Source organism: Haliotis rubra, unplaced genomic scaffold (assembly GCF_003918875.1).
Source record: "Haliotis rubra isolate DU_JTF1 unplaced genomic scaffold, ASM391887v1 Scf775, whole genome shotgun sequence".
NCBI lineage: Eukaryota > Metazoa > Mollusca > Gastropoda > Lepetellida > Haliotidae > Haliotis > Haliotis rubra.
Genome location: NW_025767496.1, coordinates 208,362 through 228,811, shown reverse-complemented (window position 1 = coordinate 228,811; position 20,450 = coordinate 208,362). Strand labels below are relative to the sequence as shown.

The following is a 20,450-nucleotide window of genomic DNA, read 5'->3' as shown; positions in this document are numbered from 1 at the left end:
GTCTAGCTCAAGCTAACATTTCAAAACCATTTCACCTTCCCAGACACAGACATATTGCGTCACAGTAGCGAGCAGACGATCAGGGCGACGAAGAGCAAACAAAGGGAGATTACTCTAAATTATCGGAGTGACTATCGGAGCTCTCGTCGTCATTTCGATCAAAGACACACTTCCCTAGATATTGCCAGGACAAATCGCTTCATAGCTTCATCTCCTTAACATCTGCCTGTACAATCGCACCTAAGACTCGCCGATATAGTTATTGCCCATGCTATTTGCATGATATTGTTATACCAAATCAAACGCAGAGGTTAACCCCAAACATCACACAAAGCTAAATTGTTGATCAATAATCATTGAAGTACAAGAAAGGCAACACAATGGGTGAAAAAAGTGGGAGCAGCAAATAGTAACAGGCCCCAGAATGAATAATGTAGCTACACTCGCGGATATGTGATCACTGTTTATTGTAGTGAAATAGGTCTGCGTTCGTTATGTATCAAGTTTCGAAAGTTTTGCTGTGTAGGCCTATCCCACTTGGTAAGTCGATGAAAAAATATGGGCCTCATCTTCCTCTCATGTCGATTAGATGGGTACAGCCAGGGTTACCGTCTTCAAACTGTTTCAGTGACGAATGGTTAAGTCTGCCGTGTTCGTTCTGCACAAGGGCGGGTAACTCTGTTCAGATGTATAGATTTTTCGGGAAAAGAAGGCAGCATGAGAACTATATAATTACAGTGGTATTGAAATCATTTTCTGCCACTGATACTATCACAAACATATGTATAACAGTCTTCAGCAACACTAACATCACCCATATATCTCTGTATAACCAAAGAGTAAAGCGTATCTGTGTTGTTCACTTCCCCAGTGGTGTCACCTCAACCAGTGGACCTCCAAGCTACCCTGGTCTCCCACAACAGTATCCATCTCTCCTGGGATGCCCCCGTCATCCTCCGCTCCATCAAATCCTTCAACGTGTACGTCCACGACACTGTGACGGGGAAGGACACGAAGACGTCTGTCTCCCCAGCGAAGGAGCACACCATCACGGGTCTCAAGTCAGATAGACGCTACACACTCACGGTTGCCTCTGTCGTGGAGTCCCGTGAGCGAGAGCGGTCACAGCCACTCACTGTCTCAACTCTTCCCTATGGTGAGACGGGCTACAGCGATGGGTAGCTATGTCAGAAAACAATAATAATATACAGTGAAGCTGTTAACGTCCGGGTATCATCTAGATTATACTGATTTAACCGAGTTTCAACATTACACCAGCAGATTTAATCGGAGGTAATTGGAGGAAATTGTTTCAGAGGATTTAACTATCATTTCATATGAAAGGTCGACACATATTGAGAAGCACACGTTTGTCGGTGAAAACACAGCTTTGATCTTAATGAAGACATTCGGTGACATTCATGTGCACGTTTGTTGAACATCATATTAACTCAGTTAATAAATCGTACTGAAAGTTAAGATAACACATCACTTGTCCTAATACATCTTTAATCCCGTAGCAATATTCTTATTCATGTGATGCAGTTCCTGATCCACCTGGTGACGTGGTAGTCAAAGTCGTTAACGAGACGGCGGTAAAGGTGGAGTGGAGGCTGATCAAGGATGATGATCGCGCGATTGTCAAATACCAGGTGGCCTACAGCGAGTTGGGCCGGGCGGGGACCAGTGAGGCGGTGACGGTGTCACGGAGGAGCAGTAGAGTCGTCCTGTGGCCACTGGACATGGACATCAGCTACAATGTCCGGGTCCGAGCGGAGACGGCCACAGAGAAGGGGGTGTACTCGCAGCCAGCAGTAGTCACAACTCGTAGGTTATATGGGAAACACTCATTGGCATTTTAAAGGCAAACATAATTTACTCCTTAAAATGGTCCCGTCCTCACTTCTTGAAAAAGTTTAATGTTTGGAGCTGGTCATTTCACCGTGAGTTTCATGTGTGCATGTTTGTTTTTCCTTGGAAGAAGCTTTCCACAAACGTTCTCAAATAGCAGAAAACACAAACGATTAATGTTGCTCAAGCTGGAATGATAGTAATGAGTTGTTAATAATAAGGAATGTATTATATTCTACCTTTTCCTCTCATTTCACAAAGACACATACAAACCAATATATGCACCTACTGTTGCCTGGTAGAGCTCAGTGCTGATGAACACTCTATCATGAATTTTTTTGGATTAAATTACAACATTGTATTTTTGTGATTTCACCAGCTTTATAACTTTCAATTTTCAGTTGCATCCAATAAGCCAAACGAAATCCAGGCTTCGAACATTCAGTTCAACCAAGCCGATATATCGTGGTACGCTCCGATAGAGAAGCGCAACATCACTGGTTTTCGCTTGGTTGTCACGAACACCGTGACTGGGGACAAAACTCGTCTAAACCTACCTGCTGTCACTGAGCATACCATCACCGACCTATACCCAGACAGGAAGTACATCATCACTGTCCGGTCAAGGATGGGTGCAATGAGAGGCAAGAAGTCGGAGGAATATGTATTCAAAACATTACCCTATAGTAAGTACAGACACAAGCAGCTATGAGTAAGCGTGCTGGTTTAAGGCCCTTTTAACAATATTATTTTTTTTCACAGTGTCCGATTAACGTCTGTGGAGGGTGATGTGTGTCTCAGACGTTTGCTCGTTACAATTAAATGCGGGTTGGGAATGGTGCTGCCATCCCTGTGCATATGTATGGCAAATATAGGGTACGAATCCACGATCATCAGATCCTGGTAGACCTAAGGGACGCAACTCTGCATAATGAATCGTGGCCTTTAGCCGTTCTGGTCACCGATATCACTCTATACTGTTTACACGGCAGGGATATTGCAATGGGTTTATAGTTGTGATCACACTTGTTTCCCGTGAGGTTGAATGTAATTGTATATACATTCTGCCTTAGTACCCGTCCCACCCGCCAGTATCAGCGTTGTTGCCGCGAATGACACGTCTCTTGTTGTGGAGTGGGTTCCAACCGTGAATGATCAGACCCGTCGCTTCGTCGTGCGCTACAACATCGTCTACGGCAGGCAAAGAGACAGACCCGAAAACGAGGAGAGTGTGCAAGTTTCGGGAGATATCAATATGGCGGTCATCACAGCCTTGGAGCCGTATACCACGTACAGAGTGCGCGTGCGCGCAGAGACGCTGACTGAGACGGGGCAGTTTAGTCTACCGATCCACTCATCAACATGTGAGGAGAATACTCTTCTGGTTCTTGTTCCTTTTCTATCATCATGTAGTTCAACAATTTCATTGAATTTCCTTCAAAGAATCCGCTCTGATTACATCAATTGCTGTATTTGTTTGACATTATTCTTCAATGTATCCTTAAGTATGGAGTCTATGCTTTTGATAATTCTCACCAGTAAAATCGGACAAACCTGTGTCCCTGAGACCAACAAACCTCGAGTTCAACCAAGCTGATGTGGCCTGGGACGCTCCGATTGATGAACGGGATATTACCGGCTTTCAACTCGTGCTCGCTGACGTCACGAGCGGAGAGATGACGCTCCTGAACGCGCCCCCTACTAAAAGATACACCCTGAGAGATCTCAAACCTGACAACGGGTACACGTTGACTGTCACGTCACAGCTCCGGGGCCGGAAGGGGCAGACGTCGGAGAAGATGTCATTCAAGACGTTGCCGTTCGGTTAGTTACATACCCGCCGTCAACGCATGGAATATATTCTTGCTTGTAAATATGACGTCATTACCATGAATACACAATGGTACTACTGCATGGCATACCTTCATGACAATGATATTATTGTGTCGTCATTATGAGAGCGTCTTGTATACCACTGCTGTCAGACACATCATGATATTATAGCTCGAATACACTGCAATAGTTTGGCTAATAGAGTCTGGTTCCATTGCTTTGTGTCCATCTCTTGAAAAACAGACGATTTTTGCCACGATGTGTGACTGTTTTACATCTGTCAGATTTGACTGTCTACTTTGTCTGTTATATATGACTATCCGCTATGTCAGTCACATCTGACTGTCCACTATGTCTCTCACACCTACTGTCTACTACGTCTATCACAACTGCCTACTTCTTCTTTCATGTCTAACTGTCTATTACTTCTGTTACATTTGAACATATACTGTCTCCCAAATATGAGTGTCTGTTTCTTATATCACATCCGATTGTCTACTAAGTCAGCCAAATGTGACTGTCTAATACGTCCTCCACATCTGACTGTCTAACTCGCCTACCACATCTCACTTTCTACTATCAGTATGTCAATCTGTCGACAACGTCTGTCACAACTGCTTGCTACCTGTCAGATCTGACTATCTAGTACGTGTCATCTCACCGTCGTCTACGTCCGTCACGTCTAACCATGTTTACTGTACCAGTCCCGGAAGCTCCGACGAACGTTGATGCAACTGCCATCAGCGACACCTCTGTGTCGGTACAATGGACGTCCACGGATGACGAGGAGACTAGCGGCTACATTCTACGTTACCACATAGCCTACAGCAAAATGGGGGCCTCGACGGATGCGGAAGATAGCGTGCACGTGGATGCAGGCAGCAATGAGGTCGTCATCGCTCGGTTGGACGCCGAGACCAACTACAGGATACGAGTGCGGGCTGAGACGCTGACAGAGGAGGGAAAGTACAGCAACTTCATCAGAATCAGGACTTGTGAGTACTGGCGTCTTTTATACATTGCCTCAATATACGCGCCAGCCTTGAAGTCTGTGTCCCAAACAGATGTATCTGATGTGTAATATACGGAAACAACACGATGCCATATTGTCCAATGTTTAAAGCGTACCCTCGTTGCGCTGAAGCCTAAGGTTCAGGCCCCTACATAGTGTCTTGCGTGAAGCGCGATGGCATACATTGGTGTCCCCGAACTTGATATTGGTGAATTTAATAAAAAATCGACATAATACCACACTATTCGGAAGAGATTGTTTTGGCCAAAATTGTGTGTGTGTGTACTTACAACACAGACTTTAGCCTTACCTTACATATGTTTCAGTAAGATCGGACAAACCTTCGAAAGTCGTCGTAAAAAGGGTACAATTCAACCAAGCTGAGGTGTCATGGTACGCACCGATCAGCGAACGAGGTATCACGGGCTTTAAGCTCACGGTAGCTGATATCACGGGCGGGGAATTGAAGTACTTGGACACGCCCCCGATTGAACGCTATACATTGACAGGACTCAAACCCGACAACGGATATACTGTCAGTGTGATGTCACAGCTCGGGGATGAGGAAGGGAAGATTTCAGACATGCTGGAGTTTAGGACCCAGCCGTATGGTTAGTATATCAACCTTGGATGTCCTAGCGATAAACGAACGTATATGAACGTTGTACGTAAGTATATCACCACCGCGAACTTTGTGATATCTTATCTCCAAAGTAAGTATAGCAACCTGTTGCACTTGGCGGACATGTCTTACCTCAATGCCTTAGTAACAACAATTATAACATCAACCTGTAACAACTTTGGATGTCGTGCATAGCCTACGTGTACACTTGAGTACATAAAGGTGCTACACCTGGGATGTCGATGATATTTAGCCTGTAAACGTAAGTATAAATATGTACGTGTCATATTTTGGATGTTCGAACATTCAAAGCGTTGTACGTTATACGAATTAAGCACTGTACTTATGCGATGGACTCAAGATGCTTACTTTTCGAGGTCGCCGCAATGTAGAGTTGCGTCCCTTAAACTTCCAGTATCCGTGTGTCGGAAAGCAAGGTGATTACTTCATGATACATATCATACGTCGTGATTACATATCTGTGATCCCATCTCTCTCATTGTCATCATTTAACAAAGTAACCTTCCACTATATTCTCTCTGTTGTTGAAGCATAACACAGGGAAGAATCATGCGCGACAAGGACCAGTAATTATCAGAATCATCGTGACTAAAACTCGGAATCACGGAGACTGATATTGCAAGTATATATTCAAACGACTTCGGAAGAAAGATTGTGACCACTGGTACTAGTACTGCTCCCCTAGTAGTCCACATTGACGATGTTGCCATTCCCACAACAAGGCACGGTACAGCTTTGTACAGCAGTGATACAGACAACGTTGGAATTGTTAAAAACGTGGTGAAGGACTGCTGCAATTCGAACTGAAGAACTGCATACAGATTGAAGAGCACTACATGAACTGCAGAGCACTATATGGAATAAAAAGCATTATGATCGAAGAACACTATACGGCTTGATGGCGTATGGATAAAAAAAGCGCTGCACGCATTGCTTAGGACTTTTTGACTTGGAAAGCACTATATGGATTGAAGAGCATTATATGGATTAATCAACACTTTATGGTGTATTGACATGGCATCTAAACCATACCAAGAATGAAGACCACACTGTGGCCCCATGCAGTAAAAGTGCCGTTGAGGAAATACGTGCATGTGTTAGCGCGAAATGCGTTCGTTGTTATATCTTCATCATATCACATGGTCTTCAGCTCCCATTTTTTGATATATCCAGAGACGATTTAAAATCTTTATCCACATCTATGCTGCTCGTGTGTTTTAATACTCGATGTATATATAAGTTGATCTGTTGATTTCATATTGTAGATTTCCGGACGTTCCATATTGCTCGCTTTGTTTCCTGGCAGAGTATAAAGTTTCAAGAACTTAAATTATTTATGTGTCTACCATTACAATAATTGCAAACAGGACAGACAAGACAACCGATGCTACAGAAACCAGCACCCTGCATGTATTTCACTTTGAAACTTCTATGAGGGCGAGAATGAACTTGTGCACCTGGAAACAACCCTCAACGAACACCTTCGCTATCTATGGGACAAGTTACATGTATCTTTTAGAATTAATGCTTTCAGATTTTTTGTTGTGCTGTGTATAAACACTGCAATACTTTCACAATATTTCGTCTTTCATTTACAAATGTACTCCGTGGCCAGAGCGAAATGTCTAAGTTATTTGACTTACGTTATGTCAATGTATTTGTCATAATGTACAATTAAACGTGAAGAACCTGTCGAAAGGGTAATCCTTTTGCCATTGAAGAACGTGTTATACTTCTTAGAGTACATGCATGCCTTTCATCATGCCCTTTAACAAAGTGTAGATGCCACGGAACGAATATTTGAAAATACAGAGCAAAAATACCGGCTATTTTAGTACTTACGATTATTTATCCCCTACTTTATTAACTGTTGATTGTTTCACTTGCAGTTCCTACCTCCCCGTTGGCGTTGTTGCAACGCCTCTAAACGACACGGCTGTCATGGTGCAGTGGACGCCAACCGTTGATGATGAAACTCGTCGCTACGTCACGAGTTACAACATCGCCTACACCAGATTAGGAAGCGGAACGGAGGATGGAGCTGAGGAAAGCCTGTTGGTAACTGGGGACTCCAAAATGGCGACGATTACCTCCTTGGTCGCGGACGCCAGCTACAGAGTGCGTGTACGCGCTGAGACGCAGACGGAAAAAGGGCAATATAGCCTCCCGAATCTTGTGAAAACATGCAAGTAGATCAACACGTTTTGTCCTCAGTGGCAAATGTAATGTACACGTGGCTGTCCACTCTATCCCTCGTCTAACAAGAAGTGTCTATAACTTCTCTTCCTCCCAACACGTGTCTATAACTTCTCTTCCTCCCAACACGTGTCTATAACTTCTCTTCCTCCCAACACGTGTCTATAACTTCTCTTCCTCACAACACTTGTCTATAACTTCTCTTCCTCACAACACGTGTCTATTACTCCTCTTCTTCATTAGCACGTGTCTATAACTTATCTTCCTTAGAACACGTGTCTATTAGTCCATCTACTTCACAACACATGTCTATAACCCATCTTCCTTAGAACACGTGTCTATTAGTCCATCTTCTTCACAGCACGTGTCTATAACCCATCTTCCTTAGAACACGTGTCTAAGTTCTGTCTTCCTCACAGCAGTTGTCTATTAGTCTATCTTCCTCCCAATTTCTATAACCCATCTTCATTAGAACACGTGTCTTTTAGTCCATCTTCATCCCAACACGTGTCTATAACCCATCTTCATTAGAACACGTGTCTATTAGTCCATCTTCCTCCCAACATGTTAACCATAATACACTTGTACGTAAACTTTCTTCCTATCTAAACAAGTGTATGTTAACCTTTCACACGCACGTTAATCATCGGTATAACTTCATACGTGCTTCTAAAACCTGTTCCTGACCAGCTGCTTGAATCTTCTTCCTACTAATTTATCTGTGAATACAGGTACTCAGTACACGATTCTGTTTGTCCTGTCTTATCGATGCTATGATTTTGCTGTTGGTTTTGTTAAAGATCATGATCCGTAACCATATTTCTCTTACAGATGTATCTGATAAGCCTCAATCGCTGCGTCTGACAGACATTCAATTTAACGAAGCGCAGGTGTCCTGGTATGCACCTGTGCAACAACGCAACATCACGGGTTTTAAGCTTGCGCTGACCGATGTCGTGGAAAAGGACGTACAAATACATAGCCTTGGCCCTGTCCTTCAGTTTACCTTTGAGAGACTGAAACCAGACCGGAAGTACACACTGACTGTGATGTCACAGCTTGAAGACAAACAGGGCAAGGTATCAGACGTCATGGAATTCCAAACACTTCCATTCGGTAAGTGGGTTAATGATTTATCTGCATCTGATTTCTGGATCTGTAACAAAATGGGACTGTGCGAGGATATCTTTAGTAGACAGGATCCGCAGTTTGGCCTTTCGAAGCCCATATCACTTCCAGAGGTACAACATCAAGATGTGTTAGAGGATTTTATGTGCGCTTCTTCATGTAGCTTCATATTGTGTGATGAATGAGACAGAACACATACGCCGAACACTGATGTGGACTACCATGTCTCATTTTGTTAACAGCATTTATCAGACAGCGTATTTGTACTTGAACAGGTTCCTCTAAAATACCCAGAAACAGTTGTATGTCATACAAGAATATGGATGTTACTGCAACCTGAAACAAACACTGACATACAGAGGCCTCTTGGCTTCAACATAACGTGTCAACGCATTGTTACGGTCAATTTTATGTGTCTGAATTGAAGCATAATTGTATCATCATTGAATAAGCCATTGCATGCATCATAATTGAAGAGCTGAATGTCTGGTGTTTTAATCAGTGTCGCATGTACATAAAACTCAAAGCATGCTCACTGTGTGATGAAGCATTAAATCATGATGTGAAATACATACACCCAAGTCATAAACTGTTCTTGCAATATTAACTCATTTCACACCCGAGGGGATATCAGAAGGTGTTGAACCCAGCATACACAGAACTGAAATATTGTCGTGAGTTTTATTTATTTTTCTTGTTGTTTATCTTTCTCTTGTTTATACTCGAAACAGTTAATTGATTTGCCTTTTCTGGAAGGTCAAATCCACAACAGTAGTGATTTCTTGGACAAATATTTGTAAATGTGTAGGACTTCATAAAGAATTGTTTGTATTAACGAAGTCTGTGGTCTTCTTTAGCATTGCACTGTTTGTTCAGGACAGGGTTGTTGACGATGTCAATCTCTACTTGTGTGCTGGTGGTGGTTGGTCGACTGGGCTTTACCTTCCAGACTCTTTTTAGTTATCAATATACGCTGGTGACCCGTTACTGGAAGACAATTGATAACACTATTGTACTCGGTGTTGAAAGTTGTTTCCAAGGAGTAGGGTACCTAGCAGACTAGGTCAATTATCGGTCAAGTAAATACGTCAGTTATCAGTTACGTAGGCGTTACAACAACGTGGACATGCAAGGTTCATAACTGTTTGATATCTCCACATACACTGCATGTTACATTCATGAAGCATGGGAAGCATGTCCCGTCCTTTCAGCATGAACACCATACAGCGTAATGTGAGAATGGCAATGAATGAAGCTTCCATGTTGGCAAACCTGTTTCTGGTTATGGGAATATTTGGAAACGTGGTTCTTTTTTTTAATTTTTTAATTTTTATTTTTATTGGTTCCCAGGATTACAATGTCATATGTAGAACAGTGATGTACAGACACATGGATGATGTACAGGTATTATCTCAATATCATGTTAATACACATATCAAAGTCAATAAAAGAGAAATATGACCCAGGTAAATTGGGTACATTTTAAATTCATCAAAGTACTGGAAAGAGAGGACCCCATTTATGATTGAAATCTTCTATGTTATTATTTCTTTTGCAAATATGGTTTTCCACAAAGAATATTTCTTTCAAAGTTTTTATAAATAGAGCTATGTTTGGAAGCGTATTTTTAATACTGCATACGTAAATGTGTCTGTTTGCTGCAATGATGATGTGATTTAGCAATATATTATGATGTAGAGTACCAAACCAAACCATATGTTTTGATAATAGCAGTGGATGAGGGTATAAATTGTTAAGCCAAATTTGTAGGTTTTTCCAAAAAGTTTGTGTCTCCTGACATTCCCAGTACACATGACAAACACTCTCATTTAAATCATTGCAGAAACAACATAGACTGCTATCAACCTTTTTCATCTTAAGCAATTCTCTTTTTGTATAAATTACTCCTTGTAGAAATCTATATTGAAAATCTAAAAGTTTTGTGTATATCATTGGAAATAAGTTTATCATAAAAAGTCCTGCAGCCTTTAGATGTTTTTACTAGATATATCTGACATTGGTTAATATTTAAATCCCTGACTGGTATTAAATGACAGTGGTTAAGAGTATTTTTCCAAGAGTCAGGTAATACATGTAGTAAATATTCATAATCTAAAAAAGGGCCTTTGATACCATATAATTCTTATCACCTCTTTTGAAATACTGTCTTAAAGTAGATAATTTCAAAGTGTCTATAAATGTTTTTGCATCAATCATTCTCAAACCTCCTTCTTCATAGTTGTTTTTAAATACATTCCTTTTTATTTTATCATTCTTGTCATTCCAAATAAATTTAAAAAACATTTTGTCAACGGACATGATAAATTCTGCTGGTGGGTTTGGCAAGGAATTGAAAATATGGACCAATTTGGATATTGCTAGAGTTTTTATTACTGTTATTTTACCGATAAGGGTTAAATTTCTTTTTCTCCAAGATGCTAAGAGTCTATTAATTCCCTCCAGTCTCTTTCTTGTGTTGATTACCCATAAGTCTTTAAGATCTGGTGTAAATTTAATACCTAGCACATCAAATTCACCAGTTACCCATTGAATTTTCAGATCATTACATATTTTATCCATAGATTTAGCTTTGGATCCAATCCAGATTGCTTTTGATTTGTCTAAATTAATTTTCAACGTGGTTCTTTATACAGTCAAACACCGCTGTGTCAAAGTTGAAGGAATCTATGCAGATACTTCGAGTTGTATAAAGTTTGACACAGCCGAAACATTATGCCTCAGTTAGAAATACGCAGGGTGCAAGCTTCTATTTCCAGACAACCGTACGTTCACCACATCAAAGGCCGATATGTAACGGTGTTGGTATATGTCTTGCGTAGTGCTTTACAATGGCATCTAATATGTAGAGTTTTATGTAATCACTTGGCAATGTGTCAAACGTTATGAAGAGGGCAGATTGTGAACTGTTTACTGTCATTAACAAAATTATTTGATTGGTTGACTCCATGTATCTATATTTGAACAGTTGTTGTCTCTATTGACGTCCCTGTTGTCAAGTTGGATATAGATCGTTTTCTCTTTTATTCAAACAGTTGTTTACAGACGTACAGGATCTGGCAGGATCTGTACGATCATCATATCAGATCCTGCCAGATCCTGGCATGTACGGATCATCATATCAGTGGCAACAACAAATATGAAAATACATTTTACTTGTCCACCCAAACCGTCATATAGATGAAGATGACACGTGCTTTTGGAAAGCTGAGCGATGACCATGGACGGCACAACATGCATGCAACTCCCAAGTTACATGTTGCCCAAATAGCAATTCAAGCTTATGAAAGTTGGGATTTACATACAAGAAACGTGGCATGTACAACTCCCTTTATTTCTGAAAATATTGACATTCAAATAAGTAATGAAATTCATGACCGATATGTGGTGTATCACACAATTCACATAATCTGTTTTCAAAAGAGATATTTGACCATCGACCTATTTCCACTGGCAAATGATGATTACCGGTACGGAAGAGGACAGTTTTGATGAAAGAAATAAGTATTCCTCTGAACCGAACAGAGGTTTTACACAGCAGTATAGGTAACCTTTATGCGAAGGTATGAACTGATCAGACAATCGTTTAAAAACTGTGGAAATTAACCATTGACGTTCGAACATAAGTGGATTAAACCATACACAAGACAGACCACAATCATCTAGAACAGATTTAACAAATACAATCCATGGTGATGAGAAGATATCGTTAGAAAACGTATGTATAACGGTGTGGTAGATAACGCCTGTCAACATATCTCTGTTTGTATTTGTAACAACTTTGAACCAATATAGCGCCATGCGTTTTCAACTATATATAGAAAAGGGTAGTCATCCTGTTTCACCATAGAGTATATAAGATGGAGAATGCTTTTCCGTAATTTCAAAATAGTTTTTAAAAATAATCGATGTACATTTTCCAAAATATCGACATTTGTGTAACCCCATACTTCGCAGCTATACAACATTATTGGTAAAACCATACTATCAAAACATTTAAACATACAGTCGATCAGTTGGTAGATGAAGATTTCTGAACTTTGATAATAAAGCGAACATAGCTTTTAATGCTTGGTCATGTACTGCCTTAATAGCAAAATTAAATTTACAATTTCTATGAAATTTAACACGTAAATATACATAGTCATCAACAATATCAAGCTGCTTGTCATCTAATGTAAAAACATGTTAGTTTTCTTTGCTGGTCCTGATCCAGAAATAATGACCTTCGTCTTTGAAACATTTATATTCAATTTCCATTGCTTGCAATAATTATGAAAAACATTTATCCAATGCTGTACATTTTCAGGACTGTCGGCATACAACAGCAATAATATCTTGATAATGCCAATAGTTGTTTCAATAGTGACTCCTTCACATTGAGAGAAAGACATATATGTTTCGACATCATTTAAAAATAAAGAAAATAAAAGTGGTGAAAGATTTTCGCCTTGACGGACCCCTTTTTCACAGCGAAAATATCCGGAAATATCATTATTGTAGTTGATACATGATTTGATATTATCGTACATATTAAATTTTATACCTTCCGTTGATACCATAAGAAAGAAGGTTTTGCCACAAACCTATTCTGTAAATACATGCTATTTTTTGTGTATAACATTTTGCAATCAACAGACATCATATAACATGCCATGTGTACAAGTATCACACCTGCTTGTCTGTGTAATTGCATTATGTGACAGGGGCAGAACTTGGGTGCACGAGCCATAAATCATGGTCAATGCGTTTTGTTTATGGTGTATAGCCTGATAGGTGTTAGGTTTAAATTGCATGTTGTCAGTGATCGAAGTTGTGTATTGGATATTGACTCATTAGCAGATAGGCAGGCAGACACATAGGTGTCAATAAAACAGACATTGAGTTGTCTGTGACAGAGGCACATCTATATCACAGTTAAAAATCTGACAATGCTAGTACTTAGTAGTTATTTGCTGTATTTAACGTCGCACGCACAACTAAGGTATTTCGGCGACGGGGTAGTACACTTATTAAGAAATGAGGGGAAACAAAAAATAGAAATTTTGAAAGAGTGGTGTTACTACAAAAAAAAAAGAAAAAAACACAACAAAATACAATTGAGTAATAAGGGAAATTTAAATGGGGGCCGAATTAAAAAGGTAAAAATATGAAATAGGTAAAGAGTAATAGAGATTTGGAATTTAATATAGATGTAGTGTATTAAATGGTTATTGTTATTGTTACTGTTTTTACAACCAACCCATGTTTAAAACATATTTATTAAGTGAATAATGGTAAACATATAAAAGGTTAAAAAATGAAGTTGATAAAAAGAGAGAACTAATTTGAAAAGTTAAAAGAACATATATACATATTTATAACAATTTAAAAAAAAGTGGTAAAAAGTGGGATTATTGTTTTTGTTGCTAGATTGTTTGGTATAATTTTGTATGAATGAGATATTTAGTGAGTGGTTTAATTAATTTGGGATTTGTTAGAATGTGGTTGAGATCAGTAGAGTTAGCATTGTTGAGGTACTGTTTAAAGCATTGGTAAATGGGGTTCTTTGTTTATGTTATTTTGAGCAGTAAATGATAGTGTGAGCTATTGTTTCAGGAATTTGGCAAGTGATACATTTGCCGTTTGGATGAAGGTTGATTTTGTGTAGATAGTGATTAAGATTGCAATTTGCTAGTCTTAGTCTGGTTATGGCAACATCAATTCGGCGTGTTTCGTGATAATTTTTACATTTTGTATTTAGTGTTTGTTGAATTTGGTAGAGTGGATAATGTTTTCCTATTATTTGCCAGTTATGATTGAATGTATTTATTATTATATTGTTAACTTTATTTGTTAGGTCTGTTTTGGAGTAAGGTATTTTATTTTGTTTTTTGAGTGGAGTCCAAGTTTGGCAGCTTGGTCTGCCATTTCGTTGCCATGGACTCCGATATGTGACAGGACCCAGATAAAATGTATTTGATTATTTTATTTTGGTGGTATAGTATTCTTCTGTATATGTTATTTATTTGATCTGGCCTTTTTGTTGTAGAGTAATTTTTGAGAGCTTGTATGGAGCTTAAGGAATCCGTAAAAATGCAGATGTAGTGTTTGTTTGGTCAGATGTTGTTTGCAAGGTCTGAACTATGGCTGCGAGTTCTGCTGTGAAGATAGTGGAGTTTGCTGGGAGATTATAGGATTGTTTAAGGCTTTTTGGGGGTATGTAGATGCCAAAACCAGTGTTTCCATTTTGATCTTCGGACCCGTTAGTATAGATGTGAAGATTATTTTGTGGATTGTCATTTTGTTGTATGAATGCTTGCACTTTGAAATTATTATGTATATTGTGTTCAGTAATTTTTGTGTTGTCCAGGATTTCTGGCAGTGATACTGGAGGAAGATATTTGTAATATGGGTTTGTATTATATTCTGTAGTATATATATCAAGTTGTTGTTTTATTTCCTGTATTTTGTCCAAAAGGTTTTGGGTATTTGCCCTCATTGATAATGAGATGGTTTTATTGTTTAGAGATGTATCGTGGTTTTCAGTTTTGTTTGTAATAGGGCTGTTAAGTGATCAGTTACATATTTCATCATATATCTTTCCCATTCGAGAGTGAGGTCTAGTTTCCCGCATTCTACCAATAATGCTTGGAGGGATGTTCTTGGGTTGGCTCCAGTTATACATTTAAGTGCTTGGAATTGAATGGAACTGAGTTTGTTTTTATGTGTTTGTGCCATATCTTGAAATATTTCGCAGCCATAGAGTAATTTAGATTTGATGAGTGATTTATATAGTAGTAGTAGTAATGTTTGTTTGTTGCTACCCCATCTACTATGTGATAGGTATTTAATAATGTTGAGATCTGACTTGTACTTTTCTTGTATGAACTGAATGTGTTTGTTCCATGTTAAGTGCTGGTCAAGCATTAGACCTAGAAATTTTACTGTATCTGATTGCGGTAATTCTTGTTTGTTAATATAAAGATGTACGTTTTGTTTTCTTCGATGTTGTGCTTTGAATACTACAGTTGTTGTTTTAGTGGTAGAAAGTTGGAACCCTCATTGGTTGGTCCAGTTTTCAATATGGTTAAGTGCAGCTTGAATTTGTTTTTGTGCTTTGTGTATATTTTTTTCATTAACCCATATTGCTCCATCGTCGGCAAACTGGGATTTGTTTATGTTTTTACTGAGTTTGTTGAATATATCATCAACCATAACATTGAAGAGAGTGGATGAGATGATACTTCCCTGGGGTGTGCGATTTTCTAGTGTATAGTTTTGGGAGATTTGATGGTCTATGGAGACCTTAAAGTCTCTGTCTGTTAGAAAGGCTGATACAAAATTTAGAAGTGCCCCTTTTAAACCTTTTTTTTGTAACTTTTGGATAACACCCGGTCTCCGGAGCATATCAAAGGCATTGGAGAAATCCCAAAAGACTGCAAGTGTATATTTTTTGTATTTTGTGCAGTTCTGATTGAGTTATAGATTTGTGCTAGATGATCTATAGTGGAGCAACTTTTGCGAAAGCCTGATTGAGTTGTATTATATAGATTTTGTGTTTCAAGATATTGTGTGAGGCGGTTGTTAACCATATACTCCATGGTTTTGCATATGTTAGATGTTAGAGATATTGGCCAATATGATTTGGCTTTGTTTACGTCTTGGCCTTGTTTGTGTATGGGTATGATAAGCGAATGACAACGCTAAATAATGACGTTGCTTTTAAGTATCGAACTGAGAAAGTGACTCGGTAAGAAGAACGTGTGGCGAAATAGTCAAATGAAATTATATAAACAGTTAAATCGGTAATCTACTGTCATATAATATAAAAGCTGGCGCCTGTGAAATATCAACAAAACATTAGAAAAATAGCTCACATCAAAGCCTACTCCGAGTACTCAACGCCAGCGAAGGTGTTCAGTCTTGAAATGTCGAACGCCTCACTGGTTGACACATAGCTGAGTAGATCTAGATCCTTAACAAGGTTCTTTTATGTAACGAGTAGATTATTTACTATCTGTTGTTTGTGTACACAACCAAGATTAGACTACTCCTGCTCACGACCTTATAATCCGGACATCCCGCTTCCAAGCTGCGTGAACCTATTCACTGCGCATGCGCCATGTGCGCAGTGCAGCGCAGCACAGCACAGCTATTGAAACCACTTTTCACCCCAGCTGGGGTGAATTTAACGAATCGTTTGAACTCCGATTTCGCGGGGTTTTTTTCATCGCGTTATTTTTCAACTTTATAAGTTGAATTTGCATTTTTGATAATTTGTTACTGTATGTCAATACCGAAAGGTATCAGAATCTGCAAAGGTGTGTTTTACGTTGCATGTGACCTTTACGTTAATCATATGACAATGGAAAGAAAATGAAACTAAATACATTTTTGCTTAAATGTCATGTCCAAATACAACCAAATGGATTCAATGTCTTAAAACGGTGGGAAACAGTGAATAGTAATTCACTGGATTTGGTTGGAAAAACGTGCAAATCATAACTCGCACATTCAAGACCGTCACTTGTGCAATATCAAACATCGAAACTGCTTCTTCACTGCGATGGCATCTGCATTGAAGGGACTCAGACACCAGCTTATTGGGCAGAATGTGTCCTTAAGATTGTGGGATCCGAGCATGTCAACTATACTTTTTGAGGGACAACAACCTATAACCTTTCAGAAAGATGAATTTCTGTTTTTGTACCTTGTTTCTGCTTCCAGTACACTCCGCACACATTTGAAACTACAGCGAGAATATATCTCGATCCTCTTTTTCAACATCCATGCTGATAACAGAAAGATCTACTTTGCTTCCAAACCACTGACTGAGGTCTCAAACTGGGTCTGATATAAACTGACGATCAGCATTTTACAGAAAAGTCTTGCCTTTCACTGTCGGATCCACTAGCCATACTGACCAAAGATATGGGTCGAAGCAAGGACAGATTAATTTCCAACTGCCCTGATTTCGCGTCGACTGAAAGAGGAGTTTTATTACCAGGTTGCGCGTGGATGATTGCAGGTGCAACATGACGCTTTGCACGTCAGAACCGTGAAATATCAACTCTTCATAACTGTCACTACAGAAAACAAAACCAAAGAAAGTTTACATTTGCGGCCGCGCGACTGTGGTTAACGTCTACACAATGGTGCGTTACATTGTTACAGATGTGTATGTTAACATACGTTTTACATTAAAGGTAGGTTCAACACCCATTTATATGCATGACAGAATGGGTATTTTAATCAAAATTACAGAATAACAGACTTATGGCTAATAGTGCTAAGATAGATCCTAGGATGCTTAGAGATACTACCCAGACTACCTCTTGCTTCACCGTCTTTCTGCATGGGCTCCTCTGGAGTTGGACTCTAACAGTTCCTTGCCAAACAGGAATGGGAACCATAACAAACTAGTACGAACCAACAGCATGACCCTTTGTCTATGACATATCCCTTGGCAGTTCCTGGTGCTCCCGGAAATATTCGCACAACGCCGTTGAATGACACCGCTATGCTGTTGGAGTGGACGCCAACGGTAGATGAAGAAACACGCAACTACATACGCGGGTACAACATCGTCTACAATAAACAGGGTGGCATGCACCGAGGTCAAGAGAGCCTGCAGGTTTCAGGGGATGCCAACAAGGCTGTCATCACTGCCCTCGACCCAGACACCAACTACAGGTTGCGCATTCGTGCGGAGACTCTGACAGAGGAGGGACAGTATAGCGAACCAGTCTACATGAAAACACGTAATTTACACTTTACTCTCAAACCCTTAAAATCGTAACAATGGCAGGAAGCCGTAAAGAAACATAAATGTAAAGCAGTCATTTATTCGTGTTGACAACAGATTTAACTGAAGTGCAAAATATAACCCAAGCCTTGAATCTGTCCCTGCAGTTGTGTCTGACAAACCTCTGTCTCTAAGGACCAGTCAAATACAGTTCAACCAAGCGGAGGTGTTTTGGTACGCCCCAGTCAAGGACAGGGGTATCAGCGGTTTCCAGCTTGCACTCCGTGATGTCCAAGGAGGAGCCGTGGCGGAACTACAGACACCTCCAGTCTTGAAGTTTACACTGACTGGCCTTGAACCTGATAATGAGTACTCACTCACTGTGACATCTCTACTTGGGGACCACATAGGGAAGACTTCAGACTTGCTTTCCTTCAAGACCTTACCATTTGGTTAGTTGTAAATATGAAAAACAAAATATTTGTACAAAATAAGAAGATGATGTTCGCATGAAAACATGTTGAATGATGAATACTTTTGATCAACACACAAAGGTGAATATTGTACAAATAATAGAATGTATACCTTGTATTGTATTATCACAGGACATACACTGTCCTAGTCGGGTAGACTTCAGCTCACTTTGTGTTGATGACGACATGGAAAGTAATTAAACATTTTCACTGTCACTGTTATGCAAAACATGCATAATTTCACGGATATATACTCTGGATACTTTGGGCTGATGGTTATCACTGTATGACTTCATGGAGACTCTTCTTGGCAGTTCCGGAAGCACCAGCTGATGTCACAGTAACATCTCCCAATGAAACCGCTCTTGTGGTGAAGTGGATGCCCACTGTGAATGACGAAACACGTGGCTACGTCGTGCGTTACAACGTCGCCTACAGTAAGGAGGACAGAAGCAGAGGCAATGCTGACGAAAACGATGTGCAGGTTGCGGGGGATTCCAGCATGGTGGTCATCACTTCACTTGACGCCGACACCAGCTACAGAGTACGTGTGCGGGCTGAGACGTTGACAGAAAAGGGGAAATATAGTGAACCAGTCGTTGTTCAGACTCGTGAGTTACAGCATATGCTAATATAACTTGTAAATGTTGGTTCTTATCACTGCACGATTTTTTGTGTACAAATCACTGAATATAAAGATTCTGAATCTATATATTAAACAGATGGACCATGTATAATATTTCTGTATACTCTCCATAAACAACCCATTACTGATGTCACATCGATGTGGTTGCGTTTGCAGTCGAGACCGACAAACCATATGGATTACAGGCATCCCGTATACAGTTCAACCAAGCCAGGCTGTCATGGTATGCCCCGGTCACACAAAGGAACATTACAAACTTTCATCTTGTGCTTTACAATGTCAAAGCAGGAACGGTAACTCGGAGTGTCGTATCACCCCAAACTGTGCACATTTTGTCAGGTCTCGCCGCGGACACTCAGTATGAACTCGCCATTACATCCCAAATGGGAGATCAGGAAGGGAAGACCTCGGATGTACTGCGGTTCACGACGCTGCCTTTTGGTGAGTCTTTTATAACGACTGCATCAAGTTGCCAAAAGATAGTCTAATAGTACGTGAAATGACATTTTACCATCATCGCCACCGTCCCAAGATTGATCTTAATACACCATCCTTTTCACAGTGCCTGATGCCCCTACCAATATCGTATCTCGGCCATTGAATGACACGGCTGTTCTGGTAGAGTGGACACCTACAGTCGACAATGAAACCCGTGACTACGTCGTTCGTTACCGCATTGCATTCAACAAGTTAGGAACAAGCCAGAGGCCGACCGATATGAGAAGTGTGCAGGCGTCAGGGACGTCAACCACAGCCATCATCAGCTCCCTGGACGCCGACACCAGCTACATACTGCGCGTGCGTGCTGAGACGCTGACTGAGAATGGGGCATTGAGCCAATCAATCATGGTTCGCACACGTGAGTTTTCATTGGACTCATTGCTGTTATAAAATAAAAAAGCAAGACTCATACATGAATATAT

The 20,450-nt window shown here is 40.0% G+C and overlaps 1 protein-coding gene across 1 annotated transcript in view; it reads left to right on the top strand.

Moving 5' to 3' along the window:
* Nucleotides 1-20,450, top strand: part of LOC124260772 (phosphatidylinositol phosphatase PTPRQ-like) — a 49,296-nt gene that overhangs the window by 2,216 nt on the left and 26,630 nt on the right. The window contains exons 4-14 of the mRNA XM_046695090.1: nucleotides 872-1,156; nucleotides 1,546-1,827; nucleotides 2,253-2,362; nucleotides 2,452-2,537; nucleotides 7,229-7,524; nucleotides 8,367-8,651; nucleotides 18,134-18,424; nucleotides 18,576-18,860; nucleotides 19,196-19,492; nucleotides 19,684-19,968; nucleotides 20,090-20,386. Coding sequence (XP_046551046.1) covers nucleotides 872-1,156; nucleotides 1,546-1,827; nucleotides 2,253-2,362; nucleotides 2,452-2,537; nucleotides 7,229-7,524; nucleotides 8,367-8,651; nucleotides 18,134-18,424; nucleotides 18,576-18,860; nucleotides 19,196-19,492; nucleotides 19,684-19,968; nucleotides 20,090-20,386 — 2,799 coding nt within the window. The remainder of the gene's footprint in view (nucleotides 1-871; nucleotides 1,157-1,545; nucleotides 1,828-2,252; nucleotides 2,363-2,451; nucleotides 2,538-7,228; nucleotides 7,525-8,366; nucleotides 8,652-18,133; nucleotides 18,425-18,575; nucleotides 18,861-19,195; nucleotides 19,493-19,683; nucleotides 19,969-20,089; nucleotides 20,387-20,450) is intronic.